The sequence below is a fragment of the Ammospiza nelsoni genome, chromosome 1 (assembly GCF_027579445.1).
Source record: "Ammospiza nelsoni isolate bAmmNel1 chromosome 1, bAmmNel1.pri, whole genome shotgun sequence".
In the NCBI taxonomy this organism is placed as follows: domain Eukaryota; kingdom Metazoa; phylum Chordata; class Aves; order Passeriformes; family Passerellidae; genus Ammospiza; species Ammospiza nelsoni.
The window spans coordinates 39,666,055-39,686,439 of NC_080633.1; the positions used below are offsets into that span (position 1 = coordinate 39,666,055).

General features: G+C 41.6%; 1 protein-coding gene across 6 annotated transcripts in view; it reads left to right on the top strand.

Annotated features, from left to right (window-relative positions):
* Positions 1-20,385, top strand: part of RARB (retinoic acid receptor beta) — a 191,461-nt gene that overhangs the window by 142,190 nt on the left and 28,886 nt on the right. For all 6 annotated transcript variants that reach the window (XM_059490586.1, XM_059490592.1, XM_059490600.1 and 3 more), the window contains one exon: positions 3,648-3,789. In XM_059490586.1, the coding sequence (XP_059346569.1) occupies positions 3,648-3,789 (142 nt within the window). The remainder of the gene's footprint in view (positions 1-3,647; positions 3,790-20,385) is intronic.

Below are 20,385 nucleotides of genomic sequence, written 5' to 3' on the forward strand. Positions count from 1 at the left end.
CAATTATGTATGACAGTAATGCTTTATGTCTCACAGAATGGGATTTTTTTTTATACTCATAAGGCTTTTTAAATTACAAAGAAAAAATCATTTGTGATTGTTTTTGGCACTGGAGTGTCTCATCTCTCATCACAGGGTGTTAATTTGGACGGGATGCTAAAATATTTGCATAAAAAATGGCTCATGTAAATATTCAGCCAAACAGATTCATTTTGAGGTGACCGAATTATCATTGCTAGTATATTGTTTCCCAAGAGCCAGTAGGCACTAGAAGTTGATTAATTTATAAGCAGTGGTGGTTTTCAGTCTCTGAAGTTTCTGATAACTTATTAACATCAGGTCACGTTTGGATTTTCTTGGTTTTAGAAGAAACTGCTGGGGTTGTGAGATCAGATGGGAATCATTTGACAGAAAGCACTTGGAGGAAAACTTATGCTTGCTTCTAACTTCAGTATTTTTATTGAAAAAGCCACAGTTATTATACCTGTGCTATTTGGAGCCCAGCCTTGAAAGGGTATAATTGTGCTTTTCAGTTTAACTGGGCAGCAAGCACCTGCTCTGCCATCTCTGTGTCCTGCACAGTTTTCTTTCTCTGCAGAGCTGCAGTCGGGGTCCAAACCCTGCAGAGGGAAAGACAGGACACTCTGTTTTTTCAGCCCAGATTCAGGAAGTATCTCTGAGCATGGCCCTGCTTTCAGTGCCATCCATAACTTGTGGCTGCACCACACCAGGCTTCTGGGTGGGTGAGGAAACTGAGTTCCAGTGCTGAGCAAACGGTGCTCCTCATCCACCAGTGCCTGAGTTCCTGTCCCAGCTTGGTTTGGGGTGCAAAGATAATTATAATCTTAGGGCCTGTCCCAAGGAAAATGTAAAAATTAAATATTTTTGATGATGTATAGCTGATCTTTTAAAATTAGTTTGTCACAAATGTTACAAGGAATGGTATCCCAATGCTGACTTTGAGAAGAATACTGGTGAGTGGGCACTAATACATTGTTGAGAATAATGTTCTTAGCTTTGACCAGGACCACATTACACCTTTTTTTCACTTGAATATTTTGTGTAAACAAGTTCATTTTTATTTAGGTTCCATGATTAAGTGCGGGAAGAAAATCAGATACAGGTCTTAAAAAGTAATTTGTCAAACAGCAGTCAAAGCTTCCACAGTTAGTATCCTTCTCTATGTCTTTCACTCTGTGGAGGACATTGCCTGGGGAGGTTAGGCTGATGAGGAAACTGTCTTCATTTTGACCTGGAGATCTGCCTTTTCCAAATTTGTTCTTCTTAAGCCTTTTTTATTAGTAATGAGTTCATGAATGCTTTATACTTGCTGTCTGCAGATGGATCACATTTTTCAGCTTCACTGTGTGGTCAGTTTGTCTGGTAAGGACTTCGGCAGCCTCCTCTGCTTTCCTTCCTGATGGGCTGTAATTAAACCCTGGTTATAAGGATGCACACCCTGCAGCTATATATCAGAGCAACTGATCAGTAGATGCCATCAGCCACTGGTTATATTTTGGTAGAGTACAGATGCATTTGAGAAGACTGTCTCTTCTTTTCCCAGTATTGGGTGACTTGTTCATTTGGGCCATTTTGTTTCTTGCCCTGTCAGGCTGGTGGTAGGAGAGTAATGCCATTGGTGGCTGTGGATGTTAAATCACCTGCAGCAGCCCTGGATTAGGCTGGGTGGCTGCCATAGAAGTTAGCAGTTTTGGCTTACCCTGTGTCTTTCCAGCTAGAAAATGATGGCCAAATAAGCTATAGAGAGACAGCACAGCTCACATTTTCTGCCTGTTGAATTAAACCAAAATAGATGCCATAGGTGCCTCACTGTTGCTAGCCATATCAGCAATTACCCCAGACCCAGGCATCACAGGGGAATATCAAAGCAAGAAAGGAGTGAATATTGCCATAAATTTTCTTTTTGGCAAGTAAACAAATGTACATACAATTGCCATACTTGCCATTGCAACAATTGAAGCAGTGTTAGTGATCAGAAGTGTAGAATATGAAATAGCAGTGTTTATTAATAACTTGAAAGGTTTTAATTATCCAAACAAATAGCTTTAAATTCTTCTTCTGGGTCCAGTAGCTTAAGGAAAAGATGTGGAGAGTTTTTATTTACCACTTTGATGGTAGTAATAAATATCTCCTAAATCAGAGGAGCTAACCTCAGGATGAGGCTTGCCTGTGCAAGAACTGCAGAAAACTTTCGCCAGGGGTTACGTGATTAAGGAGGCATTTTTCAGTTCTGAGTGAATCTGAGGTATTTTCATAACATTAGCACCTATAGCACGTTGGTTGTGCAAGGAATTTATGACCAGCCCTTGCTGCCTGTCCTACCACTCCCTGATCATATAGCCAGAAAGTCTCTCAGTCAGCTCTGAAGTTTTGTCTCTTGAAGAGAGTTTTGTCTCTTGAGCTGCACACGTGTCTTGGTGAGCACCTTGAGGAGAGCCAGTTTTATAGCTTCCCATGACTGCATCTTTAGACTAATGCATTGTGGGCACAGAGCTATCGTCTGCGGCATCAAGTTTACAGCTTCCCTGTAGGGTATAAACATGTGGCTGGTTGAAGAGTTTTAACCTCTCAAGCCCTCCAACAAATATTAAATTGCTAACTATTCTTCCATAATGTTGTGATGTTGACTGAAATTTGACCCTGGTGCTTGCTGAAACCATTTTCAAAATCTGAGTGAGAAGGTTAAATAGTGCTGTCAAATTTCCAAATGTCTGTTGCAGAAATATTTTTCCTGAATATCTGTGGGTTGAGCTCTAAAATGCTTAAAGTAATCCTCTTTTTTTTTTCTTAATTATTACATGATATTATCTAAAGCTTAGGGTTTAGTGAAATTAACTTGGGCTTTGCCTTTTTTCTGTGCCACCTAACCTTACCATTTATGGCTATTTTTCTGTTTTTCACTTGTTGAAGGAGGATTTCAGTTAAATGGTGTTCCTTAAGTACAAACCAGACCTCTAGGTTTCTTTAATTTCTGTTCAAGATCACTGTAATTACTTGATTATTTTCACAGCTGTATCTGAGTAAGAAAAAAGTGCTGTAATTGGCAACTTTTACAAGTTCACAACTCAATAACCTGATACTGGAACTCCTTCACCTGCAGAAGCCTCATTAATTGCTGTAGGAGTTTCATCAGTTAAGAGACCTGGGTTTCAGATTATTTCTCTTTTGAGGTGCAGTCTTCAAACTAGAGAGTCTCTGCAGTAACAAAAATAGATGGGACCTTCAGGCTGAGTAAGTCTGTTTGTTATTGGATGAGTGTCTGACTTCCAAGTGGATCTGTTAGGAAGGCTGTTGTTTACCCAACTCATTACTTACATTCATAAGCTCAAACAATTTTTAGTTGAGCTTTTTTTGTAAAATCCAGAACTTAATTTCCTGAATGCTCTTACTAGTTCTAGCTTTGTTTATTTTGGCCTTAGGTTGCATCAGATAATTAGTTTTTATTTAGGAGATGAGTCTTATGTTGCAACAAACAGTACTAAATTATAGTAAGACTGAGTCTTTAAAGATGCCATATTCCAGCCATAACTTTGAATTAGTTTCGTTACTTTAAAGCAACATGCCTGTCTCAATGGTTTATGGAAAGCTCAGAAGCTTACTTGATTTTCTTTTTTTCTTGATTCCAGGGCTTTTTCCGCAGGAGTATCCAAAAGAACATGGTTTACACATGTCACAGAGATAAAAACTGTGTTATCAATAAAGTTACCAGAAATCGCTGCCAGTACTGCAGACTACAGAAGTGCTTTGAAGTGGGAATGTCCAAAGAATGTAAGTTGTCTCAGAAACAATTTATTGTTTGTCATATCCTACATGTATGTGGCAGTCAGTCCTAAGGGGAAAAAAAATGATTATGCAATTATGTGATTGAAGCCAATATCTGCATTTGTATGGAGGAAAAGGAGTATGAATTTGTTACACAACTTTAGACCTGTATTTACAGACTTCTGAGTCCTTAACACTGCAGCCTAAAAGCTGTGTGTTCTTACTGCCTGGACCCACTCTGAAAGTTGAAATGAGCTGGCAAATGCTCTTCTCTAAACCTGCAAAGCCAGTAAATCTGACTATGCAAGGCACACCAAAACCCCACAGGATTTTCCTCTCCCTCCGTTCTTTTGTAGAAATCTCTGGTTTGCCCTTTAAATTAACATTTTAAAATATTTATGTAGAAATATGTGATACTCTCTTTTTCCAGTTTATTGATATCCCCATCAAGACTGAAAATATAGCTAAAAATGCCTTTTTCAGATCCCATGGGGTAATGCTTCTGAAACTTTCTCATTTTTGACTGGATTGATTGCAGTAGCAAAAAAGTCTCTGGTGTAGTGATCTGTTTGATTGTTGAGGGTTTTTACCTCTATCAGCGATGTTCCTGGTGTCAGTAGGTCAATACCAGTAATAACCTCTACAGAAATTTGCAGTGTGTGCATAAGAGAGGAGGGAAAATTGCCCAACCAGTTCTTAACTTTAATTCACCCACAAGAGTTTCTTGGAGAGAGTATAAGATCACAGAAAAAGAAAAATTGATGATGATGAGGCATTTATGTCTGAACTGTGATTTAAACTGGTTCTCATCTTCAGCATTTTACATCTCTGAATTGTGTGGGGCATCCCAGTAGTTCCCTTTTCTGTACCTGGTCAGGAGCTGGAGGTCCTACAGTTGCATTTGTCCCTCCTCACTGTATGCCATTTCTCTCTCTCACCCTCTCCTCTCAGAGAAAGAGTGCTGAGAGGTGGAGAAAGAACCAGGTACATCCTTTGGACCATTGTGCTGTGTTTCCAGCTCCTTTTCATGGAAATGTGAAATTCTGGGTATTGGAAAGTTTCAGGCTACTAAGGGAGGAGGTCTTAGGATTTCCATGAATTCACTGTCTGTGTTGGGTGTTCTTGTGTGCCTGAAGTGCACTTATCTGTACTTAGGTATAGATCTGTTGGAGTGGAGACTATGATGGGAGTAAAGGAGAAGGTAGGCTAAAATGCAAAGATATGAAATTGAATGAGGAGGATTTTATTGATAGCTCTTTCACTGCATATTAAGTGCACATGAAGCTGCTTTTTTTTTTTTTTTTTTTTATAAAAACAGTATGATGTAGTTTGGAAGAGAAGAAAAAGCACTTTTCTCATCTGAGGGTCTTGAGTTCCTAAGGACTTTATTGCTGACGTGAAATAGTAATCTTATTAAATGCTGTAACGTCACATCGGAGTAGGTTTTGGAAGTATCAGCAGTATTTCCAACATGTTAACCAAAGTTACTTTGGATAAATTAGAAAGACTTACATCACCTTTTAGGTGATGGATTGTTTTTTCCCATAGGGTAGCTGGAGCTTTGCCAGCAGGAATTAAGGTTTTGCTCTGCCTGTTTTCTGGGGTAAACTAAGTGAAATTGCCCTTTGGCAGTTGCCTTTATCTCAAAATTGTACAGGCACTGAAAAGGGGATAACAGGTTGGAGGGGGAACAGAGGATCCTGGAGAAAAGTGAGGGATGTCCTCTGGCTGCATTTCTGTAGAAGGCATTTGCAAGGGAACAGAGAAATTATTTTAAATGTCATCAGTTTGAATGCAGTGTGTCTTGTCTTCTGGGTTTAAGAACTAAGTCTGAAGTGATTCTGTGTTATCCCTTCATAAACAGGAGCTTTTCATCTCTTAAGAGATTTGAGAAACTATTTTCTTATCTGACCTTCTTTCATACATATCTCTAGATTTTAACTCCATTTCTTTAGAAGTTTATGTAAACAAAGGCACATCTGTCATTCGGCTTTTTCTTACCAGATAGAGGTTTTTCTTTTTCCCCCAGTGCATTATTCACATTTTATTTTTTTGTCTTCTTACAGTTCTGTTATCTTGTAATGTGAAAGCCATGAACAAAGGACAGAAAAAAGTATCAGAGAAATCTCACAGGGAAACAAGCCTACAATGCTCAAAGCAGTCCCAGTTGGGGAAAGTAATCATGATGGCACCTGCAAATAGAAACCCCAAGGTCTGTTCCCAGGAGCTAAGGAGGAGTAGATACTGGTTTTCAGTATACAGAGTAATCTGTGCTTAAAAGCTGCAGTCCTGTGTTTATTTGTTCTGTCTTTAAAGGGCATGCAAAAGTACCTGCATATGCAGCTCCCTTTGAGCTTAATGAGTGTTCCTCACAAACATCAGAGGAGAGATGGGAACTGGGTGCATAGCCAGTGTGATACGTAGAGGTTTAAGAATGGGGGTACAGTGTTTGAAAGAGAAGAGATACTGAGCATTTCTTGTATGCCTTTATCTTGTTTCAGAGAATGAAGTGAGATGATAAAGGAATGCAGCAAATTTGCATTTCTCTATAGGTTGTTTTGTTCCTGTAGGAGGAAAAAAGCTATCTTCAACCCCATTTTACTCCCCAGATCTGATCAAGAGGTCAATAACTACACTACCTCCAGGGCAGGACTGGAGCTATTTGCCTTGTGATAATATCTGCAAGACTTGCTGAAACTGGATCCCACTAGTGTAGGGACCATCTTTCATTGTGTAGTCCCTGTTGCAAAAAGTTTGTGCTCCAGATAGGCAAGACAAAGAGTGTGAGGGGAAACGACTTAGTGATGACTGCCTTATCATCCTACAACAGGACAAAACACAGCTTGAAATAAAACCCTGCTGTCTTTAATCAGATACCCTTCCTTCAGAAACTCCAGAGCTTTGTCACTGAAACCTGAGCTGCAGCTCCCGGTTCAGGGCCTGGAGCCAGTCCCTCCACCAGCACAGCATCAGGTTTGGGCGTTGTTATATGGCTGTCCCACCTCAGCTCCTGGAGGAGTGCTTAGGGCAGTGTGGGTGCAGCTGAGGCTCTGGACCCCACTCCAAATCTCTTCTGTCCTTCGTAACCTCCCAGTCTGTTTGGTGTTCTGAATCACCACATCGAGACAAACGGTGATCATGCAGGATTCTTTTCTTGCTGCTGCTGGAGTGAGAAGGCTACACAGGCTGACAGTGGCTCATTATGTGATGGAGAGCCTTAGGAAACTAACCTTTGCCCTTCTATTACGTGATCTCAAGGCTGCTGTTGAAGCCCCATCCTTGGTGTGACCCCAGGTGCCCGCCAGCAGCTCGCTGGGTGCTCAGGAGCTGCCCAGGGGTCACACTCGGCGCTGCCTCCCGCAATTAGGGGAGCACGCAGGAAGCTGGGCAAAACTCACCCACAAGAATGGACTCTTTCAAGCAGGATGCTGCAGCAGTCACTTTGTAAGGTGAAGCCTGCTCATAAAGAGAGCCTAAACTGGATTTTTTTGTAGGGTATAAGGGGGAAGAAAATGGAGCTCCTTTCTGCTGCGACTGCCCAGCTTAGCCCAGCAGCACTTCCACTTCCATCCTTTTTCATAAACTGTGTGGGCTGCAGGGACTGTCACTGTACTTGATGATCTTTGGGGTCCCCTCAGACACAACGCAGCCCACGTACTAGGGTGTGATGCAGAGAAGCCCTCTCTATACTGGCATAAATCTTGTCTGCAGTGAGCTCTAATAGAGTGAAATTATGTTTGTAAAGGCTCAGAATTGTTCCAGATTACTTCAGTGCACTGAAGCAATGTTCAGATTTGCAAATCTGCTTACAATTAACCTCTCTGGAGGAAGGGAAGGAGGAAGGGAGGGAATGCAGGGGAATTATCATGAAGAGGAGAGAATCTGGTTTCTGTGCTCGGTATTTGTTGGGGATTTTTTTAACTTGCCCAGAAATGTCTGTTACTCTTTGTCACAGACTTGAGTCTTATAATATTTGAATGTTCATGCTTCTTGGAACATGTGATTACATTCTGCTACTGAACAATAGAGTGAATGGATTTACTTATTTTTGTTCTAGTTGAAATTGGCAAGCAGGAAACATCAACTTGAGGAACTGTCATGTTTGTATTTTTTATTTCTCTTTAATTTTTTCATTTTTCAGTCTCTTTAATGAAGCATGATTCCATCCACAGTGAGTGGCTAAGTGGAGGGCTAGTCTGCATAGTTGCATTTGGGAAGTTCATGCAGATTTCACTGATGTCATTTTAAAGTAAACTAATTAGAATGCATGCAATCTTTATTTAGATGTTAGTCAGAACTGAACTGAGGTTGTTTTATTGTTTTTAGCCAGCAGGAAGCACTGGATTTAGGAATTGTTTCTGCTTTGCTACAGGCTAGATTTTTAACTGGATGCCTAAATACCACAGAGTGGCTGGGGGCTTTTTCAAAAATTCCAGAGTAGTTGCCTTGACTGTTAACTTGCTTTCTCGAGAGGCAGGAACTAAATATCAGAGTAGAAATCACAAACCCCTGAATTCTGTTCTGGGACTAATTCCTCTCTCTAAACCATACAAGCTGATTATTCTGTCTTTCCTGTCTTGAGAGATGAAAATTACGTCTTTTCACAGGGGCTGGGAGACCTTGTATTGTGAGTGCTTTGAAAGTAGAAAGATGTAAACTGTGAAAATACCAATTAAATTAAGAATTGGAAAATATAGTTAGTGGGGAAGCTATGCCCAAACCTTAGAGATCACATATTTTTAATTTTGCTTTTTAAGGACAGATTGTTTTGAAGATTTTTTTCAGTTGCTAATCAGATAGGAAATCTTTTGTTTGGGTTGAAAATTTGGGAACTTTTAAAAGTTAATGCCAAACTCTCAATGTCACTAATGGGGAGATTGTTTTAAGATGACAGCAAAGCTAATGGGGAAGGGTCTTCCCTGCAATAAAAACCACAGTGCTCTAGTGTCAGCCTGTGCTCTGCCAGTGATAATGCACACTTTGTTATGCTGGGTGGCTGCAAATGATCTACATACAATTAAAATTCTCTTGTAGAGAACTGTGGTCTACTTGTTGTGCATTGTTTCCCATGGTTAAATAAACATCTCTTGCTTTTTTTATCTTCAAAAAAAGCGTAGTTTTTTTGTCTTCAAAGAAGCAGATCTGCTTTCCTTTCTCCTTTTGGGGTCTGCTTCTTCTGTTTTAGCCTTTACCCCTGATTTTGCATAGCTTTCACTTGCCAGTTTTAATGTTTAAAGGAGCAACTTAGATTGAATGTTATTATCCATAATTTACTCTATGTTCTGTGAAGATGGTTATGTAATAGCAGTAATTGCATCAACTCACCTAATGAGCTTTCCCTCCAGTGCCATGTACAGCAGATTAATAGCCCATGAATTCATTTGCAGCTCGTTGTGTTTCAGAAAAGTATTTCAGGCAGCAATTAATAAACTGCTAAAGAAAATAACATAAAAAATGATTTTTTTTATTATGTTAACTCTCCAGCTGAACAATTTATTGGCACCTTTCATGATGCGGCTAAGTAAATTCTCTCCTAATTCCTCAAGCGGAGTGTGATTAGTGAACCCTGCTCAGCTCAAGACTGTCTGGTAATTAGTCTGATCTTTATATCCTAAAATGTTAGGGAAAGGTAAGAATAGCGTCCTAATGTTCTCTTTTTCTTCTATTCCTTGCCTTTCAGGCATTATGCAAATAGCTGTAACTTTAAACTGCAGCATGCTAGTGCGGCAATTTTTTTTTCCCCCTTACTTGCATAGAAACCCCATAATTGTGTAAGCTAAGAATTGAAGACCTCAGCCAATAAACAACCCCTGGCACTGTTTCTGTGCTGCTCGTTGTGGGCTGCAGTGTCCCATACCTCCCAAGTGGTGGGACACAGCCCGGAGCAGGGACCCGAGAAAGGTCACGGGGTGCTGCTGCCCTGAGGAAGGTAAACCAGGGGTCAAATGCCACTGGAGAGGGAGATGCCAGGAGAAAGGCATGAAGAGGGGAGAGAGAACAGGGAACGTCTTGTGTTTTGCAGTGTAAAAGGGGATGAGTTGATTGAACCCAACAGGAGAAGAGCAGCAGTGAAATGCCAGGGCTGCAACCACCTTTGCCAGGAAAGTGTCTGGGGAAAGGGGAAGAAACTGCTGCGTGTGGCCAAACTTGCCAGGCTGCTCTAGAATTACCATTTCCTTGCGTTTTCTTTTGGTTGGTGCTAGTCTTTGGGGATTTTTTAAATTAAATATCAAGTTTTTCACGTTTTACATAATTTCTTTTTCAAAAGAAACAGTTATCTTCCTGCCACTACCATCCCTACTCTCCCAGTCCAAAAGAAGCGCTTGGCTTGTCTTCAGAAGTAGTAAAATATATATTTTAAAATATTTTCCCTCATTTTAGGCTCTTGAGGACTGAGTAAGCATAAAGGGAATTCCTTCAATAAGCTCATACAGAGATTGATTACATGTCCTCAGCTGGAAGTTACATTAAGACTTATTCACTAAGGTATAGCTACCGTTGTGAACTTTTCAACGCTCTCTGCTGTCTCTATGACAACACAGATCCTGGCAGAAGTTACCAGGGCTCGTGTGCTCTCTGCAGCCTTTGTCTGCATCCATCAATCCTAGTCCTTGACGACTGTAAATATGTGCCTTTCTTATGTTTTTTGCTTAACAAGGTGTTTTATTAAATTTGTGACACTTCTAAAGTTATTACACTAATCATTTGTACTGCCACACACAACCATGCTCTAAAAGAGATGTGCTTTAGGAAAGGACTTTCTGAAAGGCTCTCAATCATGTCGTGTGGAAGATACTCAGCTGAGTGGCACAGAGTCCTTGCACAAGTAACTTTTCTTTCATTACAGGTGAAACTTAAGGTAACTAGAGCCTGGGAAAAGCATAATGCACACACAGTCTAATTTCTGCTTAGATCTGCAGCACACTCCAGAAAAGTGCTCACTACTACTCTGTGCTCTAGCAAAGTCCACAGACCTTGCTGAAGCCATTCTGATTTTAAAGGTGCCCATAGAGAGTCTGTTGGTGCTTGCAGCTCAGGTTTCTGTGGCAGTCCTGGCATGTGTCACCTTCTGAGGAAGTCCTTCTCTGGACATGGGGCTTTTTCTTGAGAACAGTTGGCATTGACACGGGTCTTAGTTTTCATTTTACACTTTTGGGGTGGTTTAGGATTCATCAGACATTTTCCATCAGTTTCCCAGACATTTTGGGCAGGTATGTCTTACAAAATCTCTTCTCAACATAGATTTTGTTCTTTTTCTAGCATTTTTCTGTTATTTCTCATCCCCTGCTTTGGTTCATAGCATTATTCCAAATTGTACATGTAAAGACACTGGCTCTATGCATTTGTGTTGCCATTGCAGGTTGCCTTTGCCTCTTCTTCAGTTCAGTATCCCAGCTGCTTTCGTGGCAAGAAAAACCCTGGTTATCCTTTCTGCCTTGTCCTGTGCCGTGCAATGCTGCTGTCAGAGCAGATGGGAAACCCTGAGGTAGCCAGTCCCTTCCCAGTCCTTGCTCTCCTAAGAATGATGCTGAGGCCACATTTGCTTTGTCATGCGGACATAACTGCTGAGACCCCAATCCCATGACCTCAAAAGCTTTGTTTCAGAGCTTCCATTCTTCCTTTATGCACTCAGTTCACTGCTTCCTATTCCTCATTCGGATCATTTTGTTGTTTGGGGACGCGGGGCATCTTTGCATCTCTCTTTCTAATTGCCATTGTGCTATGTGGCTTGTGCTTTCTATTGGCCCTTGTGGTTTCTCTGGTATCTTTTTTCTCCCTTTGAACGCTCCTTTTTTTCCCCCAAATTTTTTTTTTATTTTGGGATGTTGAATCTGAAGGATGGAGAAATGTCAATGAGATAAATATCAGTCTGGGAACGAGCAAATTGCCAGTGTTCTGGGCCTTGAAGCTAAACATGGCTTATTTGGTTGTCAGGCCAACCTGAAAATGTTATCTGCAGTAGCCAAGGTTCATGAGAAATGCAGTAAATTGTTCCCAAGAGTTCTGGGAAGTCTGAACTGCAGCAACCCAAATGTTCCTGAAAGACTCTCTATCAAAGGAGAGGCTTATTTGGTCCTTCTCCTCAGAAGAAACAAATGGGAGAGTGTGTATCTCTTCCTGCTGGTTTATATCTGCAAACTTTTGTTCTCCTGGTGATCGCTTTACTGGAGACAGTCTTGCACGGGGTGGGTGCCTCTGCAAAGGGCCAAGAAGCAGAGCTTCCCCTGGCCTCTCTGCGGAGAGCAGCTCCCGTGCTGATGGTGTGGAAGATGGAAAGCAGGCACTCAGAAACCCGTAAGCACTCAAAGACGCTTTAGGAAGATCTCTCCATAAGCAGACAAGGCCATGGATTTCCCTCTGCTGCTGTCAGGCTCTCGCTTTCATCTGCTGGATGAATTGTTAGAGCAGAGGGAGTTTTCCACTGCCGTGCCTGCGATAAGCCGACTGACACGTTGCAGCTCCTCCTGCTGCGATGCTGGCCCTAGGACTGGGCTCTAAAAATAGCCTTGATTTGTTTTTAGTTTGACTTTGTATCACATGCTCGTTTTAAAATACATCGGAACAGTTAATTTCCAGTTCTACAGCGCTCATGTGGAAAGTGTAAAGGATTTTTTAAAGTAGATGGTGTACAAGGAGTAGAAATAGCACCCTTTCTATCCAAACTTAAATAACACTCAGCTGCCAATTCTATAAAAGGAAAAAGAGAGATCATAAGGCGTTAGAATTTTTAATGTCCTCTAGCCCAAAATGAACAGAAATGGTTTTGCCCCATCTTATTTTACTCCAGTATTTGTTTGCATGCTTGCCTGTTTCTGAAAACTCTTAAATGTTTAAATCTAGGTCTCATGAAAAGTCTGTCAATCAGACAACAGCTCTGAAACTTGACTTCTACAAGTTGTAGCTTAAAGCCCTACAGGCGGTGCCTGTGGCTGATCGGCATTTAATGAGCTGTGGGATCGTTTCTCAGTGCCATGCATCCATAACCAGTTGCTTGTTGTTGATATAAACAGATTTGGTAAGTAAATGTGAGGAAATTGTCTGACTTTGGAGACATTTACCTGAATTTCAGAGTTAAAGCTAAGTGGAATTCTTCCTTTCCCCTGGCAAAAAGTGCAACAGAAAGCAAACATGCTTTTAGTTGGATTACAGGCATGGTTAGTCATCTGACAGACAGTTTTAATGGAGTCAGAAAGACATGCTGGGGAAACATGCTGACCTACTTTTCTTTCTTTCTTTTTCCTCAAACTTCAAAGCAAGTAAAATGTTAATTTTAAAACTCTCCATAAAGTTAGACTTTGGTGTAGGAGCTCATTTTATAATTTAATTTATTTACACTTCTGTTTAGGGTATGATAGATTGTTTTGGTAACTGAATTTCATCAGGTTGCTTTTGTTAGGAAATTGGGTTACATCTGAGAAATCCATGTTCTTCCCCCTTTGCAGGACAAAGCAATCATCTTCAAGTTAATGAATGATTTAAGTCCAATCCTCTGAGGGAGGACTTTACAAACCATTGACAATAATAGACTAACAAAGCATATTACATTTTTATAATTTTCAATGCGTTACATTTTAAAGCATTTGCTTTAAAGCATTTGCTTTAAGTCCTTAAACTTGGGGGAAGAAGGAATACTGGCAGATAGTGTTGGGCATTTTCACTTTTTTTTTTTTTTCCTATGTTAAGGAGGTGGATGCTCCACCTAAGTATTTTCTTGGAGGCAGAACTTGATGTGTTTGAAAACTGGGAAACTCTTTACTGTAAAACTTGAGAGCTTGGGGGGAAAAAAGCCTTAAATTAAATAGGAAAACTTAGCAGTGAAAATGGATTAAAACATTGCAGAGAGACTACAATATTAAAACATTGAATGATACTGGGTGATAAAGTGTTTTAGAAACACTTTCAGCAGCAGGCACACACACAGTTTGTCAGATGGCTGAGGGGTGCCAGGTCCCTGGCAGAGAGCTGAGCTCCGTTCGCTTTGCAGGTAGTTTTGGTGAAGATGTCACTGCATGGTTGAAGGAGCAGGAGAGGACATCATTCCTTGACACTCTGGTCGATCCAGGGACACTGTTTTCACCTGATCTGTCTCCTCCTGTTTCCATCATTAACAGGTTTTCTGCTGTCACTCAGCCCTGGTGCAATGGGTGCTGCTGCAAATCCTTTGCTTCCTCCCATCTCTCCTTGTTCTTAACTTCCAACAAGCTGATTTACAGTTTGCATCATGGAAATAGTAATACAATGGAAGAGAGACAGAAAAAAATGGAAATTGCTAGGAAATCTTGAAGTTTATGGGGAGTTTTACATTTCACAGAATCCACAAGCTACATGTAGTCTTATGAAGTACAGTGATTTTACATACTGTGTATTTCTAGAGAATGTTGCAGTGGTAAAGATTGAGATCTAATTTTTATAGTTATAAAAATTAAGTATGTTGGCTAATACACAAGAGTTTCTTCTCTCTCTCAAGAAGGCTGATAGTGGCATTGCACAGGTCTTAGCCATTTTGTAAGGTGGAGGCACCAGTAGAGGAGGCATCAGCCCAGGAGAACAAATCAGCAGTAAGTGAATATCCTTATGCACTGAACTGCTGCACCTCACATGTTCAGCATCCCTCACTGCACCATAGCTGTGCTTCTTGCAAGGACTATCTTTCCTATGTCGTTCTTGCCATAGCACTTCTTCTAGGTGAGTTGTGACATGGTATGTGTTGATTTTAGTGGAGACATAACTGGGAAAAGACACTCAAAAAAGCATCACATCTGAAATTTCATTCAAGAATGAATGATTGGTTTTTTTCCAGGAAAGCTGTTGATGCTGGAAGATGAAGCATTAGGTTTAGAGGAACTTAAGTTGCTCTCTGACAGTACCAGGCTACTGCTTTTGGGCAGGGAGCTCTTGTGTTTCCAATTAGGAGTCTTGTGAAGATTGGTGAGGAAGTCCAGAGCTCAGTGTGTGTTTGGTCTTGTAGTCCACATTGTACTCTGCTGCACTATCTGGTTATCCCATTGAATAGCTCCAGGATCAAACCCAAGTGATCCAGATCCCTGGAACAAGTGACTGTTAGTTCATAAGAGCCTTTTGACAGCACATTTTTACAAGAAAGATGTTTGATTTTCCCTGTCAGTAATTTGGAAGAGAAGCTCAATGCATACTTTCCCCCCTGCTCCTTCTTTGGATGCCTCTTCAGGTGAACACTGCTATTAAATCAGAACACCCAGAAAATAATTTTAAATGGAAAAGGAATGCAAATAATAAAAAGACAATAAATAGAAGCACAAGGATAGTTGTTAATAAGAAAAAGAAGCCCTTTTATGTTCCAACCTCTCTCATAACACAGGGAAAAGTAAACAAGGACAGAGGAGAATACGCATAAATATTTTATTCCTTTACTTCTGAAGAAGGCTTAAATCCTGTTTGTCCTCAAAAGAGAGTCAAAGCCTTTTCTTGGCAACTTTTCCTGTTGTTTTCTGAGTCAGCTACAGCTATTTCACATGTTTATTAGGAACATTATTCCTACTAGAACTCAGGCATTGTAAAGTGCGAACATACATAAACTACACAGGCATATCAGCTGCCACTCATAGAGCATACAGTACAAACCCATGAGGTTTGGGGTCTTCTTTCTTGGCTGGGGCAGTGAGGCAGGGAGGTAACTCTCTGGTACAGGGGCCTTGCACTAATGGAGGAGGAATATTTACAAATATTCCCTAGAAACCAGGGTGTGGGAAAAATGAGGCAATTAAGAAGAATCACTAGATACCCTGTCTTAACAGTTTATTATATATATTTTAATGAGTATTTAATCCCTAATGCTGTGTGATGGATTAGAAAAGAGGGGGACTCAGGCCTCTTTCTGTGCATACTTTTATGTTTCCCCTTCATTGAACATTTTCTCTGGGCAAATTGTTTAACTTGAGCTGGTTGGAGGTGTTCCAGCACAACAGAGCTTTGCTGAAAATAACATTGGGTTGAATCCCAAAATGAAGAGTTGTCTGTTGTGTTCAGATTTGCAGAACCTTGGGATGAGTTACAAGGGGGGCCAGGAAGGAGCCTGGTCTGTTCCTGTCCTCCATGTTGCACATCCCAGGGCCTGGGGGGCTTGGCTGTACTGTGTCTACCATTCACCCTGGTGCTCTGGGCAGTTCTGCAGCTGGATGGGCAGATGGATGTTCATCAGCTTTTTTAGGAACTGATAAACCTCTGCTTTTGGAAATCTTGAGGTTTTAGCTCATTCTTCCCATGGGGGTTGTAACCCTAGAACAACATCCTGAGGACCTCATAGAAACCCTTCTGTTAGTGCATCTTTCATCTTGCACTTGCCACAGTCTTGGAGAAGACCATCCTCACTGGACACAGGCACCCAAACTGTGTGCAATGAGTTCAGGGCCCAGTCCCACACTGGTGACAGATGTGAAAGATTTGTCATCAGCATCGCTGAGATACAATGGGGTTAGCAGCCACCTGTAAGGCCAGATGATCCGTGCTGGGTAGTCACTTCTAGTGCCAACTGGGGACCACCACCTTCATTTAAGGAGCAGCTGTGTGTTGAATTCAGTCTCCTTGCCCAGCCCTTGGCTTCCCTTTCAGATGTCATCTCATGTCCAAGTTGCATCCTTTGTTTTCATGGAGAAGTCTGGGAAAACTAGGTCAGTTTATCCAAGTAGAAATTATTATTTTATTGAGTTAACTCTGTGTTGACCTGCTGCCTGTTTGCCTTCTCAAAATTAACTCCCTTGTGTGCACTAAATCTTGCCCTAGAAGTTGCAGAGTACTCAGTAATCACTTTGATTTCAAATAAAAAAAAAAAAAAAGGCTGCTTTTCTTAGTACCTTTATATTTCCTGGAAACAAGTGTCTATCTGCTTTGTTTCTTGTGTGATCACTACATCAGGCTGGTCTGGTGTGCTGTGAAAGCACTTAATGTAAAAAGGTTATGTGCTGGCTTTTCTGGGGATATTTAAAAGATCTTATGGAGAAATCAGGATTTGATTCTGCTTGACCCTGGCTGACAGAATTAAGCCCTTTAAGCCAGTTCTGTAGTTACTAGCATGCTTTCTTTTTAAAATAATCTGGTCCACTTACTCCTGCTATTTCAGAACTTTAGTCCCAGACAGGAAAGCTTTTTTTTTTTGCTTTTTTTTTTTTTTTTTAATGAAAGAATATTTGGAATGTATTTTTAAAGAACTTCTTTGGCATTGTACATGAAAGATAAAATATATCAAAATAGACAGTCTGATAATTAGGTGCAGGCTTGTGGAGTGATTCATGTCATAATGTGAGTGCTGAAACAGCTGAGGTTGCTGCAGGTGTGCTGAGGGAATTCGAGCCTGTAATGCTGTGATGCTTCTGCCTCTACATAAAGCAGGAGTACAGATGTCTGGAGAGCCTGCACTAATAGATGAGAAGCAGTATTTTTGCATGTGAATTATGGATGGAGGAGTATTTATTAGAGGCAAAAACAAGGGCCTTTGTCTCCCAGGCACCTTTTGCTTTGAAGAGTCCCACTAAAGCCTGCTGCTGTCCCAGGAACAGAGCTCCCAAAGTGAGCTGGGGCTTCAGCTGCTGCCTGTGAAGCCTGGCTGGAGCTCAGAGCCGAGTTATGCTATGCATGGGCAGAAAGGGATACAAAGAAAAGCCTGGGAGGCAAAGGCCTTTTTAGTGCCTACACTGGCGGGTGTAGTGCTTCGGGGTGGGCAGTGAGAGCTGAAGCTGAAAGTGAATAAACTTGTTTACCTGTGGCAGCAGCCAGCTTCAGTAGGGCTTTCCTGGAGACTGCTGGCTCGCTTGGCATGGCTTTCCTGAAATCCTGAGATGGAAAAAAAAAGAAGTCCCCTGACTTCACTCCTTGCTTTCTCCTTAGTTTACAGTTGGTGAAAACAGGACTATGTAATCTTCAAAAAAAAATGCCCCACCCCAACAACAAATGCAGATTGTTTATTCCAACTGCTCAGCTTTTGGGAAGGGAAAGGATGTAAACAACACACTAAAATGCAGTGAGATGCAACAGTATTGTTTGGGCATGTTACTTTCCCATTTGATGAAGCTTTTTTAGTAGTATTATGGCAAAACAGCTTTAACAACACACAGTGTTCCTTAAAAACATCAAACCCACCTGCCGTCCAAGCCCCCTGGCCAGTGCAGATGTGTGCCCACCAGCTGTGTTGGACTGTGCATCAGTGTGAGGCTTAAACAGGCAATTTTTTCTGGCTGATCTAGCAGGGCTTCTGGTCCGCCTGGCTAAATGATACTGTTCTTCCCTTCTCCTGCTGCTTCAGCTAGCCAAGAGGGTAAGCTTGAGCAGGGCAGCTGAGCATGGTTGTGGGGTGCATGCTCTGGCCTTGCTGCCCTCCACTTTGGGTGCCAATCCTGGCACCTTGAGAGATGGAAATAACCTCCCGGTCCCAATTCTGTTTTGTTTTGTTGTAATAGTAGGAGCATGAACAAGCTTTTGCATTTAGGAAGGAATGTTTGTAAGCTCATAATAGTGTGTTTTCCACATTTGCTTCGGAGGAATAGGTAAATAGATTCTGAGCTATTTCTTTGCTTTTATTGTCCCTGGCCTAGTGGGAGGCCAGGGCTGCAAGCTGCCGAGGCTGTAACACAGACAAGCGCTGCGATTCAAGACTGCAGCTCCCTTTCTTCAGACATGCCGGGAACAACTGTTCCTGCGCCTCCATGAGCTCAGTTTGCGGCTGCGGGAGGCGATGTGCTCCCGCGCCTGGCGAAGCACCCGCGCACGCAGAGCCCCTGCGGACGTGTTGTCAGTTGGCAGCTCTCTCGCTAGATGCACCTTTACACAATTGCACAAGCCACCAGGAGGTACAAATGTGAAATTCAGCCTTGGGGGCAAAACAAAGAAATGAAACTTAGGTATGAATGCGGTGTTATCCATCTGCAGATACAGATATTAGACCTGATCTCCCACCACGCTGCTGTAGCTTTACACTAATAGGACTCTGCTGCGATCGGTGGAGTAGCACCACTGCAAGACAAAAACAGCAGTGGGAATAAGTTGGGGCTGTTATTTTTAATTCTGGTGAATAATGTAGAGAGTGAACCCTGTTTAGGGAAAGCCGGCCTGTGTTCACTGTGTGAAACCACCCATAATAAAAGGGAGAAATGCAGTGACACACTGTCTTGGTATTGCTCCTGAACTTCTGCTCTTTCTTCTGGGGAGCCATTGCCCTGAGTCCCATGTGTCTATGTGCAAGCAAAGGGAAGGGGTCTTCCAGCTCACCTCCTTTCTTTGGTAGCCTTTCCATTTGCTGTCCCATAAAGTCAGTTTTATCATGCATGACTAGAATTTGTCCTGTAGCTGGCACTCATTCATTACATTGAATAAATGGGCTTATTATGGAAAGTTATTTTGTGGAAGGAGTCTGTTGATGGCATTTCTGTCAGGAAAGAGGTTGCAATTTGTCATGGTAGGTAGCTTGCTAGTTAAGTAAAAAATAAGTCACTTCTTTTCCTCAGTGTATGTTAGGATAAGAAATAAAATAGCTGTGGCAGGTTGAAACATGAAGTGTTACAGGCTGGCAGTGGGCAGGGATAGTGTGCAGTGTCGGGTCTTAGCTTACAGCCATGCACTTCCTTGGTCATTGGTGGTCCTGGATAATGCCCAGCAAATTGAAATGAGGACTTTGGATAACCCCAGCATCTCCCAGTTGCGAGGCATCGTACTACCATGACTGTCTCCTAAGAGAAATTAATGTAATATTTGTAGATAAGTAGACTGATTTACCTTTTGATGACCCTGGAGAGAAAGGTCAGATTCAGGATATTTTTGCTCATAATCGGTTATCCATAAAGAGTTAGTGTACCAGCCTTCAAGATTATAGCTCAAAAGGGCAGTTGCTTTGAGAAGGTAGCTTGAAAGGGCACCTCAACAGCTGAAATCAGATGAGACAGATTTAATGGCCTCTCAGTAATTTCTGACTGAAAGTTCAGAGTTTGAAATTTAGGGATTTTTTTCTTCACCCAGCCTATGGTAAAAGAAATGCATTATAGCCTAATAGAAATTTATTTTCAGGCTGAGTATTTAGAAGAGTTTTTCAACTGCTGCGTATACATTTGGTCACTTCAGCTGTAAGGAAGAGAAAGAATAATCACTTTGTGTTTGTGGGCTTGTGTATTTTTAGCTAATGTGTTAAGACACTGCAATTCCAGAAAAGCTGTCCTCCATTTCCCCAGAGTATTTTGATTTAACCATCTGCATGCCGAATTTTATCTAGACTGCCATAGAAGTTAGTAGTAAATCCACTGGGGTCTTGGCAGCCAAAACAGTAGATAGTAAGCAAAATGCTTTGCTTCCCTGAGGGTTTCAGTTTCATGGGAATTCTGCCACAGGCTGGCACTTCTCAGTGGGTTACCTGCAGAAGCTTGTAAATTTAGGAACCCTCCCCAGATGGAATGATTGATTCCCAAAGCTCCTTCCCACTCCTGCGCTGTGCGGGGAAGGGAAAGACTGGAAATACCCACTGGGTGACACAGTTACTTGCAAACCTGTTCCAAGTGGCATGGTAGATCTTAATAAAAATCATAGTTTTATGTTGAGAGTAAGGAAGTGACTGATTTCATGCAGAATACTGAGAGAGATGGGGCA